At 53.7% G+C, this 17,681-nt stretch overlaps 2 protein-coding genes across 2 annotated transcripts; one reads left to right on the top strand and one right to left on the bottom strand.

Moving 5' to 3' along the window:
• Positions 1-4,334: 4,334 nt before the first annotated feature.
• Srarp (steroid receptor associated and regulated protein) lies at positions 4,335-7,876 on the top strand. The gene is given in 2 exon segments (XM_004850356.3): positions 4,335-5,256; positions 6,835-7,876. Coding segments are annotated over 2 exon segments (573 nt in total). The 5' UTR covers positions 4,335-5,108; the 3' UTR covers positions 7,260-7,876.
• Positions 7,877-13,528: 5,652 nt separating this feature from the next.
• Hspb7 (heat shock protein family B (small) member 7) lies at positions 13,529-16,790 on the bottom strand. The gene is made up of 3 exons (XM_004850357.4): positions 16,506-16,790; positions 15,965-16,098; positions 13,529-15,020 (listed from the first exon to the last, which is right to left on the bottom strand). The coding sequence occupies exons 1-3, from the start codon at positions 16,699-16,701 to the stop codon at positions 14,841-14,843; spliced, it is 510 nt and encodes a 169-aa protein (XP_004850414.1). The 5' UTR covers positions 16,702-16,790; the 3' UTR covers positions 13,529-14,840.
• Positions 16,791-17,681: the final 891 nt, after the last annotated feature.

Here is a 17,681-nt window from a genome sequence, read left to right as displayed (position 1 = left end):
GAGGAAAAACAGCTTGTTTAATAAATGGTGCTGGAAAAACTGGCTGTCCACAGGCAAAAGATTGAATCTAGACCCATATCTCTTATTATGTACTAAACTAAAATCAAAATGAATCAGTGATCAAAATAAAAACTCTTTTTCATTTTTAGGTACAGTAGACCTTCATGTTACAACCAGCCTCACATATAAACAACTTGGGTTACAACAAGAATTTTAGTTTTAACTTACGATCAAAAACTTGAGTTGCATCTTTCCTGTGTGCTATTAATTGAAAAATTCTGGGCCAATGTCTCTCTAAGGATACTGAAATCTACCTGGAAGAAAATGTGGCCAAAATGATACAGGAGAGAGACTTTGAAGGCTGTGTAGAGGAGCCTGAGCCTTCAATTGACCCTGTGGTGTATGACGCTGTCATTATAGCAGAATCCACAGGCTTGCAGGCAGACAGTGGTGATGCTGAGGAACTGGTGAGGGAACACTCAGAGGAACTGTCTACGAGGGACTTCAGTAATTTCTGGCTGAGCAACAGAGAATGGTGGCTGAGGAACTTTCTGAAGAGGAGGGGGAGTATCAACAATCAATGCAGCAAAATTCTTCTGAAATAAATGAAATCCTGAAAAAGTAGACAGAGCTACAAACATTTGTGGAGAAGACCCACCAAGACAGAGAAAAAACCAATTGTTACATTTACTTCCTTAATGACAATATCATGTCATACTACAGAGCAGTGTTAAAGAAAAGACAGGGGCCGGGGATTTAGCTCAGTGGTTCCGGCACCTGCCTCGAAAGTGCAAGGTCCTGAGTTCGATCTCTGGTACCAAAAACAAAAAAGTTACTTAAAGGGTGCTTGGGAGGTTTGGGTATTTCCATTATTTCTTATGGGAATGTAAGTCTTGACTTACAACCAACTTGAGTTACAACAAGCCCTTGTGAATGAATTCAGTTCATAAGTCGAGGGTCCACTGTACCAGAAATCAAACTCAGGGCCTCATGCTCACTAGGCACCACTAACCTGTACCTCCCAAATTTAAAGACTCAATCAAAAAATGAGCAACTGAAATGAATAGACACTTCTCAGGACAATAAATACATGGAATAATGTTCAACACCTCTGAACATTATAGAAATGCAGATGAAAATAACACTGAGATTCTATCTTACTCCAGAAAGAATGGCCATCATGAAGAAATCAGATAATAACAAATGCTGGTGAGGCTGTGGGGAAAAAAAAATCCTATTCTGTATGTGGTTGGTGGGAATGTAAACTAGTAGCGCCACTATAGAAATAAGTATGGAGATTCTCAGAAAACTAAAAGTAGCTGTGTATGGTGGTGCAGGCCTGTAAGGCCAGCACTTAGGAGGCTGAGGCAGGAGGATTGCAATGAGTTCGAGACCAACCTGGGCTAAATAGTGAATACAAGGCCAGTCTGAACTACACAGTGAGACTCTGTCTCAAAAAACAAATAAAATGGGGCTGGAGATTAACTCAGTGGTTTCACTGCCTGCTGCACAAGTGCAAGGACCCAAGTTTGATCCCGGTACCAAAAAAAAAAACAACAACAAACCAAACAAACAAAAAACAAAAACAAAATTAAATTAAATTAAATATTCTTTCTTGGTTTGTTTGTGTTTTGCGGTGCTGAGGATCAAACCCGGGACCTTGTGTATACCAGGCATGATCTCGCCTACAGAGCTGCACACCTAGTCCCAGGAAATGGTTTTTGTACTCTTCACAGGCATCCTTGGTCCATACTTTGAAAATTCTTATTTATTTTACTCATTTGTGATGGTGCACACCTGTAATGTCAGCATTATGGGAGGCCGAGGCAGGAGAATCACAAGGTTGAGCCCAGCTCGGGCAACTCAGTGACTTACCAAGATCCTGTCCCAAAATAAAAATTAAAAAGGGATGGAGATGTAGCTCAGTACAAAGGTTCTGGCTTCAATCTCCAGTAGCACAAAACAGAACAAAATTTTATTTTTTTAAATAGCAAAATATTTATTGGTACATTTTAGGCACACATGATGATAGCACTCATCATAGGGAATTTGCACCTGTACACGATACCTCCTGCCTCTTTTTTCCCATTCCCCCCTCCCCTCATGCCCCCTCCACTCGCTATGTACAAAAGCTTTGTTTCCATTTTTTTCTTCTATTTTCACTTTTTTCCTGTCCCTTCTTCCTTTCTCCCCCCTTCCCTTGTTCCCCTTCCCATTTGAACTTTCTTCCCATTTCCCTATACATTATGCATTCTAGTCCTTATTTCCACTTTCACTTTCTCACACCAGAGAAACAATGCAGTATTTAAACATGTGTGTCCAATTTATTTCACTTAAGAGTACGGTCTCAAGGTGCATCCATTTAGCTGTAGATGTCTGAAGCTCACCCTTCCTTATGGCAGAGTAGTACTCAGTTGTATAAAAATCCCACACCTTCTTTATTCATTTGTCTATTGATGGGCATTTGGGCTGTTTCCAAAATTTAGCTATTACAAACTGTGCCCCTATAAGCATGGGTGCACATATTGCTATGATATGATGCTTTTAATTCTTTCAGAAAGATACTAAGAAGGGGAATAGCTGGATCAAATGGAACCTTTAGTTTTAGTTTTTTGAGAAATGTCTACACTGATTTCCACAGTGGTTGCACCAGTCTACACTCCCACCAACAGTGGAGAAGGGTTCCTTTTTACCCCACAGCCCTGACAGCATTTGTTACTGGTTGATTTCTTGATAACAGCCATTCTTTCTGGAGTAAGATGGAATCTTAGAGTGGGTTTCATTTGCATCTCTCAAATGACCAGTGAGGTTGAACATTTTTCATATATTTATTTGCCATTTCTACTTCTTAATCTGAGAAGTGTCTATTCTTTTCAGATGCCCATTTTTGGATTGGGTCTTCAAATTTGGGGAGCCTGATTTTTTTGATTTCTTTATATATTCTAGATAGTAGTCATTTGTCTGATGAATACCTGGTAAATTTTTTTCCCATGCTGTATGTTGTCTTTTCACTCTGTTGGTGAAAAATAAAAGCTTTTTAATAAGATGAGATCCTAGTTGTTGATTCTTTGTGATAGTTCCTTTGCAAATAGGGTTTTGTTCATAAAGTCTTTGCCTACACCAATGTCTTTGAGAATTCTACCTATTCTCTCTTCCAGGAGATTTAGTGTTTCTGTTTTAATATTTAGATCTTTGATCCATTTTGATAGGTTCATGTGTGGGGGTTTCAATCTTTGGCATGTGAAAAGCTATGAAGTTTAGTCTGGCCTTGAACTCACTCTGTAGCCCAGGCTGGCCTAGAACTTGTGGTGTTCCTCCTGCCTCAACCTCTCCCAAGCACTGGAATTATAGACATGGGCCACCATACCCAGCCTGTAGTATCTTTATAATAAACTGGTAAAGCCAGGCATAGGGGAGCATGCCTGTAAGCCCAGCACTCTGGAAGGCTCAGACAGGAAGACTGCAAACTCAAGTCCAGTTTGGAGCAGCTTAGTGACTTAGTAAGACCCTGTCTCAAAATTAAAAATAAAAAGGACCAGAGATGTAGCTCAGTGGAAAGACCATGGGTTCAATCTCCAGTACTGAAAAAAAAAAACTTTCCCTGAGTTCTATGAGCTATTTGAGCAAATTAGTTGAACCCAAGAAGGGGCTGTGGTCGGTTAGGAGCACAGGTAAAACTATCTGGGCCTCCCACCAGCACCTGAAGTGGGCCGCAGTCTTGGGGAACATGCAGTCGGTGTCAGAACTGAATTAGGAGAATGTCCTGCTGGTGTCTGCTGCTGAGCCAGCTGCTTCTTGGTGTCAGAAGTGACCGTGTGCTGCTCATGTGGTGCACCCTTGTAATCCAAGCACTCAGGAAGCTGAGGCAGGAGGATCGCCAAGAGTTTGAGGGCAGCCTGGGCTGAGTTCAAGACCAGTTTGAAATACATAGTAAGACGGTCAAAAAAAAAAAAAAAGAGGGCTGGGGATTTAGTTCAGTGGTTCCGCTGCCTGCCTTGCAAGCGCAAGGACCCAAGTTCTATCCCAGATACCAAAAAAAAAAAGGAGGAGTGGCCGAGTTGTAGCTGAGTCTGAGTTTCATTGTATCCCTTTGGCTGTGTCTCAAAGGCTAATAGCGGCAAGTGGAGTCCTTCTCACTTCCCTCTGCTGTCCTCCTGCCCACAGGTCCGTCTAATCCAGCCAGGAAAGGGTCTTCCAGCTCCAGACCCATGTGACCCACTGTGCTCGCCTGCAGATCCCAGGGTAATCCACATCTCAAAGTCCACAGCCTTCCATGTCTGCAAGTTCCTCAGGAAAACAGGTCTGTGCACAGGTCCTGGAGCCCAGGCGTGGCCATCTGCAGTGAGACCTTCATTCTGCTTTCTGCGCATGAGCCTTTAAATTTTTTTATTATTGTGTTTTGTTTTGGTACTGGGGGTTGAACTCAGGACTTCACACTGACCTAATTCCCCAGACCCTCTTTATTTTTTATTTTGAGGGTATAAATTGTTTAGCCTGGCCTCAAACTTGCAACCCTCCTGTCTCAGCCTCCCCAGTGGCTGGGATTACAGTTGTTCACACCATGCCCAGTGGCTACTTCTTATTTATGAAAGTGATACTGTTTATATTTAATGTAGCAACACCAAATTTCCTTTTTTGTCTTTGTTTTTTTTTTATGGTCCTGGGGATTAAACCCTGGGCCTTTGCTCTGAGCTATATCCCCAGCCCTTTATTTCTTGAGACAAGGTCTTGCTAAATTGCCCCAGGCAGGGCTCAAGCTTGTGATATTCCTGCCTCAGCCTCCCAGAGTGCTGGAATACAGGCATGCACCGCCGAGCACAGTTATATACAGTTTTTAGGGAACAAACAAAAGAAGCTGATGAGGCAGCCAGATAATGAGTGTGCTTTGAGAAAGTGAGGCCTTGCTGCGGAGGTTCCGGAGGGCTGTGGTGAGCCAGGAAGCAGCTGGCTCTAGAAGAGACAGTGTTTGTAGGAAGTCAGCCCCTGGACCCAACAGTAATCCTGTTGACATAACCCTGTTGATCAAAGCAGGCCCCTGACTGCCCCAGGCCAGTTCCTGTAGCTCCAGGTGGACCGTGCTCAATGGATCCAGATCTGGTGAATATAAAATGTCTCATTCCGGCCAAGTAGCCACATCCTGGAAGAGGTGGCTGAGGACTGGTCCCCTCCTGCCAGAGCCAGGCATGGGCCCCTCAGAGGACCCCAGGGACCGAAGACAAGCCCTCAAAAACACCCCCGGCCTGGAGACCAGCTCTGGTGAGAGGAGCTCAGGGCACTCGGCTGAGGGGAGGTGGCTGGCTGGAGTCCCACGGGACACTCACTATTCATGGCTGTGATGTTCTTGAGAGCAGTGGGGTTCATTCACTTCTGGTATTAAGCAACCTACCAGCATGTAAATTTCCTTCTGAGCTCTCTCACTTTGAGAGCATGTAATTACAAGAACAGGTGTATCACTCTGGTAACCTGAAAAGTAACTTTTTTGGAGGGTGGAGGTTCTAGGGATTGAATCCAGGGCCTTTGCACTAAACTACAACCCCAGCCCTTTTTTAAAATTTTGAGACAGGCTTTTGCTAAATTGCCCAGGCTGGGGTTCAATTTGTGATCCTCCTGCCTCAGCCTCCCAGAGCGCTGAGATTACAGGTGTGCACCATCACACCCAGGTGAAAAGTTACTCTTGTATGAGCACAGGCTTTGGATTCAGACAGACCTGCTCTGACCATAGCTTCATTGATAAGTTGATGTGATTGGTTCCTTTACTCTTCTACAGAGTACTGGGCTCAGAGCTGAGGTATGGCCGGGTTACAGCAGATGACCCAGGCGCGGGTAGGATTCTCCAAGGCTGTGAGGAAGATTGTGTAGGGGGGCGGGTACGGGGCTTGATGGTGCGTAACAGTTATCCCAGCGCTCTGGGAGGCTGAGGCAAGGGGATTACAAATTGGAGCCCCATTTAGTGAGTTAGTAAATCAATAAAGGGCAGGGGATATAGCTCAATGCAAAGGCCCTAGGCTCGATTCCCAGTACCAAGAAAAAAAATAAAGAAAATTATGTAGGAGGGGAGGAGAGACCACAGGTGTGCACCTGAAGACCACCAGCATTTATGCAAGCTGAGCCTCAGTTTCCTCAGCTGTAACAGTTGGCCCCAGCCATCCCTGTGTCAAGGACTTTGCTGTCCACATCTGCCCCTCCAAGCAGCAGAAAGAGCAGCCCCAGGGCGCCTGTTAGAAAGGCTGGATCTTGGTCCCCAGACCCTGCTCAAACCGGATCCTGGGGAGGGGCTGAGCAAGGCCAGGTAGAGGAACGCAGAGACAAGGGCTAGAAGGCAGACGGCTCACAAAAGGAGAGCTGGACCTGAACTGTCTTGGACTAGGGGTGCAAGGGTGCGCCAGCCTGGTGGATGTGAGGCCCTGGGCTCATCCTCAGCAAGGCAAAACAAAACTAATATAAACAACCTGTAATCCCAGCAATCGGGAGGCTGAGACAGGAGGACTGCTGTGTGTTCAAGGCCAGCCCAAACTATATAACAAGACCCTGTCTCAAACAAACAGCAAACAACCAAAACCCAAACAACAACAATAAAAAACCCCTTGGGTCTCTCCCATGCTGAAATCATGCCCTTAAAGCCCCACCTGTCCTATCTGTGTCTCTCTGTGTAGCCCAAGCTGGCCTCAAATTCACAGTGATCCCCCTGCCTCAGCCTCCTGAGTGCTGGGATCACAGGTGTGCACCACCATATCCAGCTTCATCTTTTCGTATTGGCTAGAAAAATGAATGAACTGAGGAATTAGTGAGTCATGATGTGCCAACACAAACCTGTGGTTCTTTCCTCCCTTCTAGGTGGAAAACAGGCCCACTCTCAGGCCATCCTGATGGTGCATGTGACTTTTGTCATCGACTGTGCCCGTGGGAAGCAGCTCTCCCTGGCAGCACCCACAGTGCTGCCCCAGGCCCTGGGTCCCGGCCAGGGCCCTGTCACCCCATCAGTGAAGACCTATATTGTGTTCTGTGGGGGGAACCAGTCCCCAGTGACTCAGGGCACACTCCTGGATGGGCAGAGCTTTGCTCAGCCCAAGGACTCCCCGAAACCCTGCAGAGGGGCTGAGGCCCCTACTTTCTGCCCCACCAACCCATCCAGCCCCCAGGAAGTTCCTAAAGCCAAGGAGAGCCCCTGGAAGGTTGGGCCCACCATGGCTTCACCTTAGTGGGTAGTCAAGGGCTCACTCAAAGCCCTGACCTCCTGTGTCTGTGGACAGGCCGAGTAGGGCGAGATCCAGGGCCGACCTCCCTTCCCCAGCCAAGCAGGAGTCTGGTGCCTGCGCTGGGCCCACGAAAGGACCCCGGAACAGCACCCCTCTGTCCTTTATCCCCTCTGCTAGGCTCTCAGCAGAGCCAGGGCCACCATTGTGGCTTTTCTGGAGCACATATTCTTCGGGTGAGGAATGGGAGCACTGAACAAATAACAAAATAAAAGTGACTCAGAACAGGACCAGTGTGAGGGGACAGGCCCTTCTGACAAGGTGCTTGGGAAAGGACTTGCTGAGCAGGCAACACTAGAGGCTGACCCGAGAGATGGCATCTGGTCCCAGGGAAAATTGGGATGGGGATCAGGAAGGCACAGACACAGGCTAGGGGTGGCAGCAAGTGATTGGGAAATGAAGCCAGGCATGGGGGCACACACCTGTAATCCCAGCACTCGGAGCTGAGGCAGGAGGATCAGCACAAGTTCAAGGCCAGCCTGGGCTACTCAGTGAGACCCTGTCTCAAAAAACAAAAAACAAAAAGGAAAGAGATAGTCAGAAATGACATGGAAGACCATATTTGTCCAAATAAAAGAAGAGATTATTTCTCATTATTGCACACCAGGCTCAGGCTGCTCCTTGGATTGGTCAGCGAATGGGGAAAAAGGGTGCTTGATCCCTACCCCACCAGACAGTCATGCTCTGGAGCAGGAGTGGGGTCCTGGGTGTGGGGGTGTAAGTCTTCAGAGGTGCAAAGCACTGGGTGCACCCTCCATGCATTTCGAAGCTCCCAGATACAGTGCTGGAAGCTCACGCCTTGTTCAAGGACTATGGACAAGGTTCCCACCAGCACTGGCCCTGACCACACTCTGGCCGTGGACAGATTCCCTCCCAGTGCCTATGGACAATTCTCTCCCAGTGCCCATTCGGGGAAACACTGTCCTCAAACCCATTTCACAATCAGGGAACAGAGGCACAGAGAGGCTGGGGAAAGCACCCAAGGCCCCACAGCCTGCTGTGAGATCAGAAGCCAGGCAAGCCGGGAGCCCAGGCTCTGGGTCCCATTGTGGGGCACACAGCAGCGCCTCTTCTAGGCAGAGGGGATCTTGAGAGACCAGACACACCCCTGTCCTCAAACTCACACCTGGCTGACTCAAGAAGGGAGGCCCGTGACAGCCAGAGGTTATGATAAACTCGACAGCCAGAAAAGCATGGAGATGGCAGGGCACAGGGCAGGCCCCCAGCCAGCTCTGGGGAGAGGAAATGGGGCTTCCGCAGGCAGTGATCTGACTGAGGAGCTACACCGAGGGAAGCAGCTGGGGTGCAGGATGCTTCCCCTGGAGGGAGCAGGGTCATGCAAGTCTGGCTGGAACATTCATTCATTCGTTCGTTCATTCATTCATCAAGTACTTATTGGGCACCCACTGTCCGCTGGGCCCTGGGCTAGAGCCTGGATGGGTCAGTGACGGGGACAGACAAGGCCTCACCATGCAGGGGCTGGGAAAGATGGCTGTGCACAGACACAAAGAAATCAGAAAAGTGGCAGAGGCCACATAGCAGGAGGCCTGGCAGGCACGACACAGTTTTATTTTTGTTTTTGTGCAGTAATGAGGATTGAACCCAAGTCTTTGCACTGAGCTACATCCCCCGCCCATTTTTTATTTTGAGAGCAGATCTCACTAAATTGACCAGGCTGGGCTCAAAGCAGCAATCCTCCTGCCTCAGCCTCCCAGGGTGCTGAGAGTACAGGCGTGCAGCACAGCTTTTTTATTTTGTTCTAAGATGGGACAGCCAGGTGTTGTGAGCCACGGGTGCCACAGCCAGGCCCACCTCTGAGCAGAATCCTTCTCACCAGCTCTTCTGCCTACAGAATGTAGGAAGGCATGCAAGAAGCCCAGGAGGCTGAATCAGCTCAGACACAGGGAGCAAAGGTTTGGACTCTACAGGGTGACTTTGTAATGTGGGCAGCACATGCCCATCAGGAAAGCTGATAAACCTCCCACCCTCTCCTCACCCTTGAGATCACTGAGCTAGAAGAGCCAGAGACAAGCTGCAAACAGAGCTGAGACCCTCAAGGAAAGGGAGGCCCACGGTTGCACATCTAGCGTTCTACCAGCAGGCGTCACCCTATCACCAGCCTGGAGGACACTGGTTCCAGACTGGGCAGGAGTGATGGGGCCATTGCCCAAACTTCATTCTAACCAACACTCTCTTTCACCAGTCAGAGTGACATTTCAGAATTTACTGCGGGGTCCTGGTAAGGACTCTTGGAGAGATCAGGAGTGCTCTCGATTGCCCAGATTTCTCCCCCAGGGCTAGAGATTGAACCCTGGGACTCACATATGCTAGGCAAGCGCTCTACTTGAAATAGGGTCTTGCTAAATTGCCCAGGCTGGGCTTGAATTTGTAATCCTCCTGCCTCAGCCTCCCAGGTTGCTAGATTAGAGGCCTTTGCTACCACACCCTGTTGGCCAATTTTATATGCATTCCACGCCACATCAATTCACTTGACCCAAGTCTTGTGAGTGGGTACAATTTTCACTGGCATCTTACAGATGAGGAAACTGAGGCACAGAGGGATTAAACACTCTGTCTGAGGTCCCTAACTGCAAAGAGGCAAAGCCCAAACCCAGCCCCCAGGAGCGTGGCTGCCAGGGGACAGCCAGAGGCTGGTGGGGTGTGAATGGATGAAGGGCCTCCCCTGGGGGGTAGGGGACATGCCCTGGGTGTGTGAGGGCTGCAGACCCTGGGAACATGCAGGCAGATGGCGGCTCCCTCTGGGTCGGGGGGCTGGTGACTGCAGTCACTGGAGGAGGCCCAGCAGGCCAGCCAGGGGAGACTGTCAGAAAATGTGGGTGGCTGGGGCACAGCTCAGCTTAGCATGTATGAGGCCCTTGGGTTTGATCCCAGGCATGGGGAACAAGCACATGGTATGACTGTGAGTCTCTAATGCTATCCCCAAGTGGTCTGAGTCTCTGGGGGCTGCAGCCCTGTCCTCTTTGCCCGATTTTACCACTCTGCATATTGTGACTAACTGACAGGAATATAACATAGGTCTTGTCCTCAGATGAGCAGACTTGGTCCTGTCTTGTGGACAGACCTTGGGCTCCCCTCTCGCAGTGTGCAAGAAACCAGTTGGCCTCCATTTGCACAGTCAGCTCAATATTCCCTGATCTACCTGGGCAGGGTGGTGCCTGTCTGTGACCCAGCTACTTGGGAGGCTGAGGCAGGAGGATCACTGTGACTTCGAGGCCACCCTGGGCTACATAGTGAGTTCAAGGCCAACCTAAACTATATAGCAAGATCCTGTTTCAAAAGACAAAATGCTACTACTACTACTAATAATAATAATAAAAGGCTGGAGATGTAGCTCAATGGGAAGGCCCTTGATTCAACCTCTAGTACCACAGGAAAAGGCGGTTAATTTTATGCTATGTAGATTTTAGCTCAATAATAACTCTTTAATGTGTGCATTTTATATATATATGAGAGTAATGATTTTGCTTTTTATTTTAAATTATCTTTTAACAAAGAGAAGCAACAGGAGGAGAGAGAAATGCTGGCTGACAGGTGGGGGAACCACAAGAAAGCAGGGCTGGGAAAAGAGGGGGACACGTGGGAAGAACCTTCCAGAGGGGCAGTGACGGCACCTGGAATCCCAGCACTCTGGGAGGCTGAGGCAGGAGGATGGGAAGTTTGAGACTTAGTGAGACCCTGTCTCAAAACACGGAAAAAGGGTTGGGTTGCAGCTCAGTGCAAAGGCCCTGGGTTCAGTCTCCAGGACTAAACACACACACACACACACACACACACACACACACACACACACACGAGGCGGGGGAGGGAGGGGAGGGAGGGGAAGGGGAGGGGGAGGGGAGGGAGGGGAAGGGGAGGGGGGGGAGGGAGGGGAGGGGAGGGGAGGGGAGGGGAGGGGAGGGGAGGGGAGGGGAGGGGAGGGGAGGGGAGGGGAGGGGAGGAGGAAGCAGAGGCTGCCTCTGGGTGCTGACTGTTCCCAAGGTGCTCTGGATGCGGCCGCCTGTCCCCAGACGCCACTCACGGAGGCCCAGGACCGGCTCTGGTTCGGGTGCCCGGCCTGGGAAAGTAGACTTTGTCTCCCCCGCACAGTGGCTGTCAGCCAGGTGCCGCTGGAGTTCAGCGCTCCTAGAGTTTCCCAGGCGCTGGCGGAGGAGGCTGAAGCTCGGGGCCTCCCTCCTGCGCGCCCAAGGCTCAGCCCCGCCCCCCGCGGCTCGCCCCACCCCCAAGACCCCGGGTCGGTGCTTCCGTCCTCCGGCCCTGCCCCAGCCCAGGACCATGGATGAGGCTGGGCCGGCCTCGGCTGCTGCGCACCATGCGGTTGTGGACTCTGCTAGCGCAGGGCGCCCCGCAGGCCCAGCTGTGAGGCCCAGAGAGGTTCCGTTCTTCGCTCAGAATCGCACAGCTTGGAGACAGCAGACAGGGTCGCCCCCCGGGGGGCCTGGCTCTCCGGCGCCACTGTCCTGCCCTCCACAGACAGGGCGGGTCTTTTTTAACCCTATAAACATGTACTCAGCGCCTCTCACATGCCAGGGTTGGGAGCAACCTGGGTAGAATAAGGCACTAATTGCAGAGCTGGAATTGGGAGGCACAATGGAGGATGGGGGACTGGTCTGGGGAAGTCTGAGACCTTATGTTACCTCTGCCACTGACTTGCTGTGTGACCCGGGGCCAGGCCCTTGCCCTCTCTGGGCCTGGGTCCCTGCATCCTAGCATGAGGGACTTGGACTGGATCTCTGCGGGTTGGGGGACCCCAGGCTTGTTCTTCCCTTATTCTGCCTTTGGGTTGCTTTTGAAGGCAGAGTTTGGGAAGAGGGACACCACAGGTTTGTGCTCCCTTGCTGGTAGCTCTGGAGGGGTTTCTGGAGGAGGAGGCCTCCAGCTTGGAGCCTCGAGGGCTCTTTGTCTTTGTAGCTTCCCCTGCCTGGTATCCAGGTCCTCTCCAAAGTTACCACACACGGACGGGTGTAGTGGCACAGGCCTGTGATCCAAGCACTTGGGAGGCTGAGGCAGGAAGATCACCGCGAGTTTGAGCCAGCCTGGGCTACATAGTGAGTTTAAGGCCAACCTGGACTAAATAGCGAAACCCTGTCTCAAGAAACAAAGTTACAAGACCCGGAAGGTCCCTGTTTTAGGAGCTACTGGACTGCAGTGGGCAGACAAACTTGCATGGCTCTCTGGTGGGGTAGGGGGAGGTGGATCTGGGAGGATCCAACAGAGGTCTTCCAGAGCCACTGGTAAGGATTCTGATCCCAGCCAAGCCGCTTCCAAGCTGGGTGACCTTGGGCCAGTTACTTGACCTCTCTGAGCGGAGGTCCAGTGTGCAGTAACAGAGCCGCCTCGCAAGGAGCGTGGCGGCGCGCTCCGGGCGGGATGAATGGAGACCCCACTCCCCCGACCCAGCACAGCCAGGCCTATATTTAGCTCAGGAAGGGGCGGGGTACAGGGACACAAAGCTGGGCCCCGCCCCGCCCCCCCCCCCGCGGGGTCACCTTGCCCGGGGCTCCCACAGGCCCTGGGTGGTGCGATCCGGTGGGATGGGGCCTGGAGGAGGGGTCCAGCCTCCCCGGCCTCGGCAGCCGCACCCCTCCCCAGCCGAGGGAGGGGCCTCGCGGGTCTGGGCGTCAAGGTGAACCTAACCTTGGCGGGTGGGGGGGCACCTCCCTCACCCGCCCGGGCGATGAGTGTCCCGGCTACAAATAGCTGCAGAATCGGTGAGTCAGGAGGCTGGAAATACCGCACCCTCTTCCCTGCTCCTGACCGCAGCCGGGCGGCACCGCAGAGGGCCCAGTCCTGGGTCTCCCGAGGCCCGGCCGGAGTCCCCCCCAGCTGGGTGACCTTAGGCCAGTCACTCAGCTTCTCTGGGGTAGCAGGGGGCCCGGTGAGCCCCCGCCCCCATCCTGTGTCCCTTCACCTGGGACTTGCTGGGCACAGAGCGCGGTACACAGACTCCGCACTGTAAATATCTGTCGAATGAAAGAATGAATGAAAGAAAGGGGCAGGCAGTTGGGGGACAGGGTGCCTAGAGGAGTCTCACTGAGAGTCCTGGGACTCATGCAGGTGGGCGAGCGGAGCGGGAGGCAGCCAGAGACACCCGCGGTCCCCCGAGGGCTGCAGCTCCTTCTTGGTTTTTCCTTGGGGTTTTTTTGGGTTTTTGGGGGGGTACCATGCATCATTTTCCCTCTTGGTCTTTTACCCTGGCTTCCAGCCCAGCTAGATCCATCTGGACTTGGGAACTGCAGGCTGGGGACCTCCAGAGATCCGTGACACTGTCTTTATTGTGTGTACAGGTTACAGTGCCAGTCGACTCTCCCACCGCCCGCAGCCCTCCCCCAGTGCCCCAGGATGATGGGTCAGAGGCCACCCTCAGTGCGCCCAGCCAAGAAGCAGGGGGCAGAGATGGCCCCATCTCTCAGCTGCCTGCTACCCTCACCCCTGCCCAGGAGGAAGCAGGGTTCTGGCTCTTCCTATGCCCCCCTCCACCCTAGCAGGACCATATAGACCAGGGCGCAGAGCCTGAGGAACAGAGTGAGGGACTCCCTGGGGCCCAGAGCAGGGCTGACAATAGCTGACATCCTGGGTTCCCATCCAGCCTCCAGTGACAAAGGCTGGGGGCCCAGGCTCACTGGAGACTCCGCTTCCCCACTGATATAAACTGAATGGCTGGATCCACTTTTAGGGTCTCTGATTCGGCCCCACTCAGTGGTGACATGAGGATGCGAAGGACAGTGGGGCATGAGGTGTGGGTTACACACTTACCCTGGATGCACAAATGGAGGTGGGATGGGTGTGAGTGTGTGTGTGTGTGTGAGCAGGAAACTGGGTCGCTGTCTGGGACCTTGTCTGCAGGGGGAGTGGCCCCTGGCCCACAGTGGGGAGGACAAGTCCCCCACGCCTGTGGGCACCAAGCAGGAAGGGGACAGCAGGATTTCACCCAGTTTGTCACGAACCAGCTGTATTGGAAAAACTCCACCTGTGCAGACATGACATTCCCTGACTGGGCATAGCTGGCTGCGGCGCAGGGCAGCAGGCGGCCTGCCAGCTGGTTTGGGGCTTGGAGGGCAGCCAGGGGAGGTGTCCCTCCCAGCTGTGCCCTCCCGGCTTCCCTCCAGCAGTCCCACCTGGACAGACACTTCACCTATGACCTTCCCTCAGCCTGATCTGCTCTGCTTTGCCAGGGGACCCCCAGTTCCCAGTTCCCCCACCTCTGAGAGAGAGGCTCGGCAGATCAGAGGGAGACAGGGCATTTGTCTGTCTGTCCTGCAGATCATGTACCCAGAGGCCCTGCCTGACCCCATTGCCTTCCTCAGTGGGTCTTTAGGACCTTTCTGTCCCTACCCAGCCCCTCAATTCTGAATGGAGAGACAACATATGTGGAATCTGGGGGCCATAGTGAGGTGAGGGGTCGCTGGCCTGCCCTGGGTAGAGGGAAGGGCCCTAGTTTGGGGATGATGCCCACCTGGGGCCTGGGGTTTTGGGGGTGGGAGTTAGGCTGAGATGTCCTGGGGTTCAGCAGACTCAAGGCTGGTCAGTCGGGGAGGGGGAGAGTGGGGCGGGCAGGGACCGAGGTCCTCAGATTTTGATCTCTGTCCGGAAGGTCTGCTGGACGTGCTCCGTGTGTGGGTGACGCCGTGCCCGGATGGTGAGACTGCCGTCCTCCCGCAGGGCTGAGGTCACTGAGGTTGGGTCCACATCCTCTGGCAGCTGGCACTTGTGCGCAAAGTTGTTCATGACTGTGCCATCCGCCGCCAGCTGGGGACGGGTGATGGGTGAGGGCAGGCTGTCCGCAGACCTGTCCCCCACTCACGGTCCCCTTCTCCCCAGCTGGACCCTGGGCACTGAGAGCCATGCCCTCTTGGACACTCAGGCATGCAGGAGTCCACTGCGGGCCAGGCCACCCCACCCCCACAGCTCCACCGGCACATAGTGTCCAGAGGAGTCTGGGGCAGCTGAGTCACTGTTGGGATGGCAGAGCCAGCACGTGCTGGCTCTGAGCACCCGCCCCCCGCCGCCGTCCTCACACCCCTGGTAGGGGCTCCCATTCCAGCTTCACATGCTCAGGGGCGGAGCAGGAATCCTTGGTCACATCTCCCAGCTGCAGCTGGCTGTGGTGACCCAGAGTAGCTTTCCTGTTGGCCTGGCCACAGCCTCTGCCCAGGTGGAGGCTGCAGGCCACCTAGGGGCTCAGACTCAGAGACCCTGGTGATCCAGAGGCCCTGAGATCCATGGGTGGAAGATATGTCTCGTGGAGCGTGTGTAACCCTGAGTGCAAGCCTTCTGCCCAGTCTAGGCCACAATTCAGGGATCCCAGTGGAAGAGAGCTGGAGGGGTGGTGTGAGGGGATAGCTGCCCAGGGAGGGCTCCACCCCCCAGCTGCCCACCAGCCTGCCAGGGAACCTGTCCTCAAGCTCCCATCGCTCCTCACCCTGGGGTCTCCTCAGCCCACATCCCTCCTGCCTCTCCCACCCACCAACCCCTCCACTGCTGAGGGCTCCTGAGCTCCAGATCTGGACACCTCAGGGTGGAGAGAGGCATAAGGGGGGCCCCTAAGCTATGGGGGCCAAGGTCCCCAGCCTGTCGTGGAGGGTTCAAATGGGGGAAGGAACACCGCTCAGAACCTGTGGTCCCAGGGTAGGAGATGGGAGGAGGGAACAGAGGGCAGGGGACCCAGGAGTGGAAGTGGGGGCCAGGCTCACCTTCTCAGCCCGAACCTCGATGTGGTTATTGGAGGTGGTGACGATGATGTCCTCAGGGGAGAAGTCTCTGACGTCCACTGCAAACTCGTAGGCATCTCCAAGGGTCTTGACGCCGCCTGGTCCCCCCGGGCGGGCTGTGGGGAAGTTGGCTATGAGCTGGGCAGGGCCAGGGCCTGCGCTCAGAACCTGGGTCTCTGTCCCTGTCTTGGGGAGGGGCAGCCCCTCCAGGTATTGCTCTTGAGCGCCACCTGCTCCTCAAGCCTCCTCTTTCCATGGTGGGGATGGCCTCTCACACACGGAGGACATCAGCCCTCAGCAGCCCCAGGCCCTTGGTGCCCTCCAGCCCTCCGAGGTTCCACAGGACCTGGCCGCAAGCCTGTGTGGCACACCTTGGGGCCACCTGCTTTCATGGCCACATCTGTCTTGGTGGCCATGGGTGGCTGCAGGGTGTGCAGCACCTATTCCTAGCAGGGGCAGCCACAGCACCTTCATTGATGCCTTGGAGTAGATGCCCCAACTTCTGCATATCTCCTGCACTTGCCTGGGAAGGCCAGGGGCTCCGAGTGGGGCCGCATGAAGCTGCCGAAGTCCTCAGAAAACAAGCTCAGGGACTTCTCCATGGGTGGGTCCTGCGGTGGGAGGGCACGGGAGGCCGAGGAGGAGGAGGAGGAGGAGGAAGAGGAGGAGGAATGGAAGCTTCTCTCCGCTCTGAAGGAGGAGGAGGTCCGGTGGCTCATTCACAGGCAGAGCTGGCCCTGTCCAAGCGGGCAGGAGCTGGACAGGAGAAGGGTATGGGGCAGCCTCCGGCGCAGCGTGCTGGGCCCTGACTGCCAGTGCTTTATAAGGCCCGACTGTCCCTGGGCTCGGGGCCAGCTCCTTGTCTGTTCGCTAAATTTAGGCCTCTTCATGGCCCGGAGGGGGCTGGAAATCTTCTCTGAGCACCAGCGCTGCTGACAGCTCCACACAGGCAGGCCGAAGGGCTGAGCTCACTGCCTGGCATTCTAGGGCCGTGGCTCTGGCCCCAAGGTCTTCCGCACCCCTTGGGGCAGGGGGCTGGATCCTGTCCCCTTGTCACTCAGGCTCCAGTTCCGCCCCAGGACTTTGTGGTTTGGTGTCTCCCCCATCAGTCTAGGGGGTCAGATCACCAGGGATGGCTTCACCCCCTGCAGGCCAGCAGACTGCAAACTCCTTGAGGACAGGGTGGGTACAGCACTCGCTGATGGGCTGTGACCCAGCAGGAGCTCTGTTTACTCCCATTGCATGGGAGAGGCTGAGACAGGCCCCCTCGGTGGGGGAGAATATGCAGTTGTCCCCCTGCCAGCTCCCACGGGAGACGCAGATTCCACGCTCCTGCTCTTGGAACATTTAGGACCCATGAGGAGTGAGCTGGCAGCTTGGGGCAGGGCTTGGGTTGGGCCCAGACTCAGTCAGGGGCAGGTACTTAGGCCATTGTCCTCAAAGATCTAGGAGGTCGAGTTCCCAGCAACCGCTTGCTTGACCTCAGACTCAATTCCGGAGCCATGTACCCTAGTTCTGACCTCGGGGTACCTCTGGCCACAGGCTCCCCTTTGCAGCATGGTCCCCTCTAGCCCTCCCCACCCCTCACTCATGGTGAGATATTAGGTCCATTTTATAGGCAGGAAAAGGAAGAACACACAGAGAGAGGGGCTGGACCTTGTGCAAGAGACAGCACTGGGATTTGAACTCAGACCTGTCT

Source organism: Heterocephalus glaber, unplaced genomic scaffold, assembly GCF_053883595.1.
Source record: "Heterocephalus glaber isolate CG9 unplaced genomic scaffold, H.glaber_assembly_v1.0 deba00001452, whole genome shotgun sequence".
Taxonomy (NCBI): Eukaryota; Metazoa; Chordata; class Mammalia; order Rodentia; family Bathyergidae; genus Heterocephalus; species Heterocephalus glaber.
Note: the sequence above shows the minus strand (reverse complement) of the source record. Positions and strands in the feature narration are given on the sequence as shown.

Coding starts and splice junctions, on each gene's coding strand:
- Hspb7 (XM_004850357.4), bottom strand. CDS start 16,701: ATGAGCCACCGGACCTCCTCCTCCTTCAGAGCGGAGAGAAGCTTCCAT. Junction 16,099..16,505: donor GGAGCCCCTGGCCTTCCCAG/GCAAGTGCAGGA, acceptor ACTTCCCCACAG/CCCGCCCGGGGGGACCAGGC. Junction 15,021..15,964: donor TCGAGGTTCGGGCTGAGAAG/GTGAGCCTGGCC, acceptor ACCCGTCCCCAG/CTGGCGGCGGATGGCACAGT.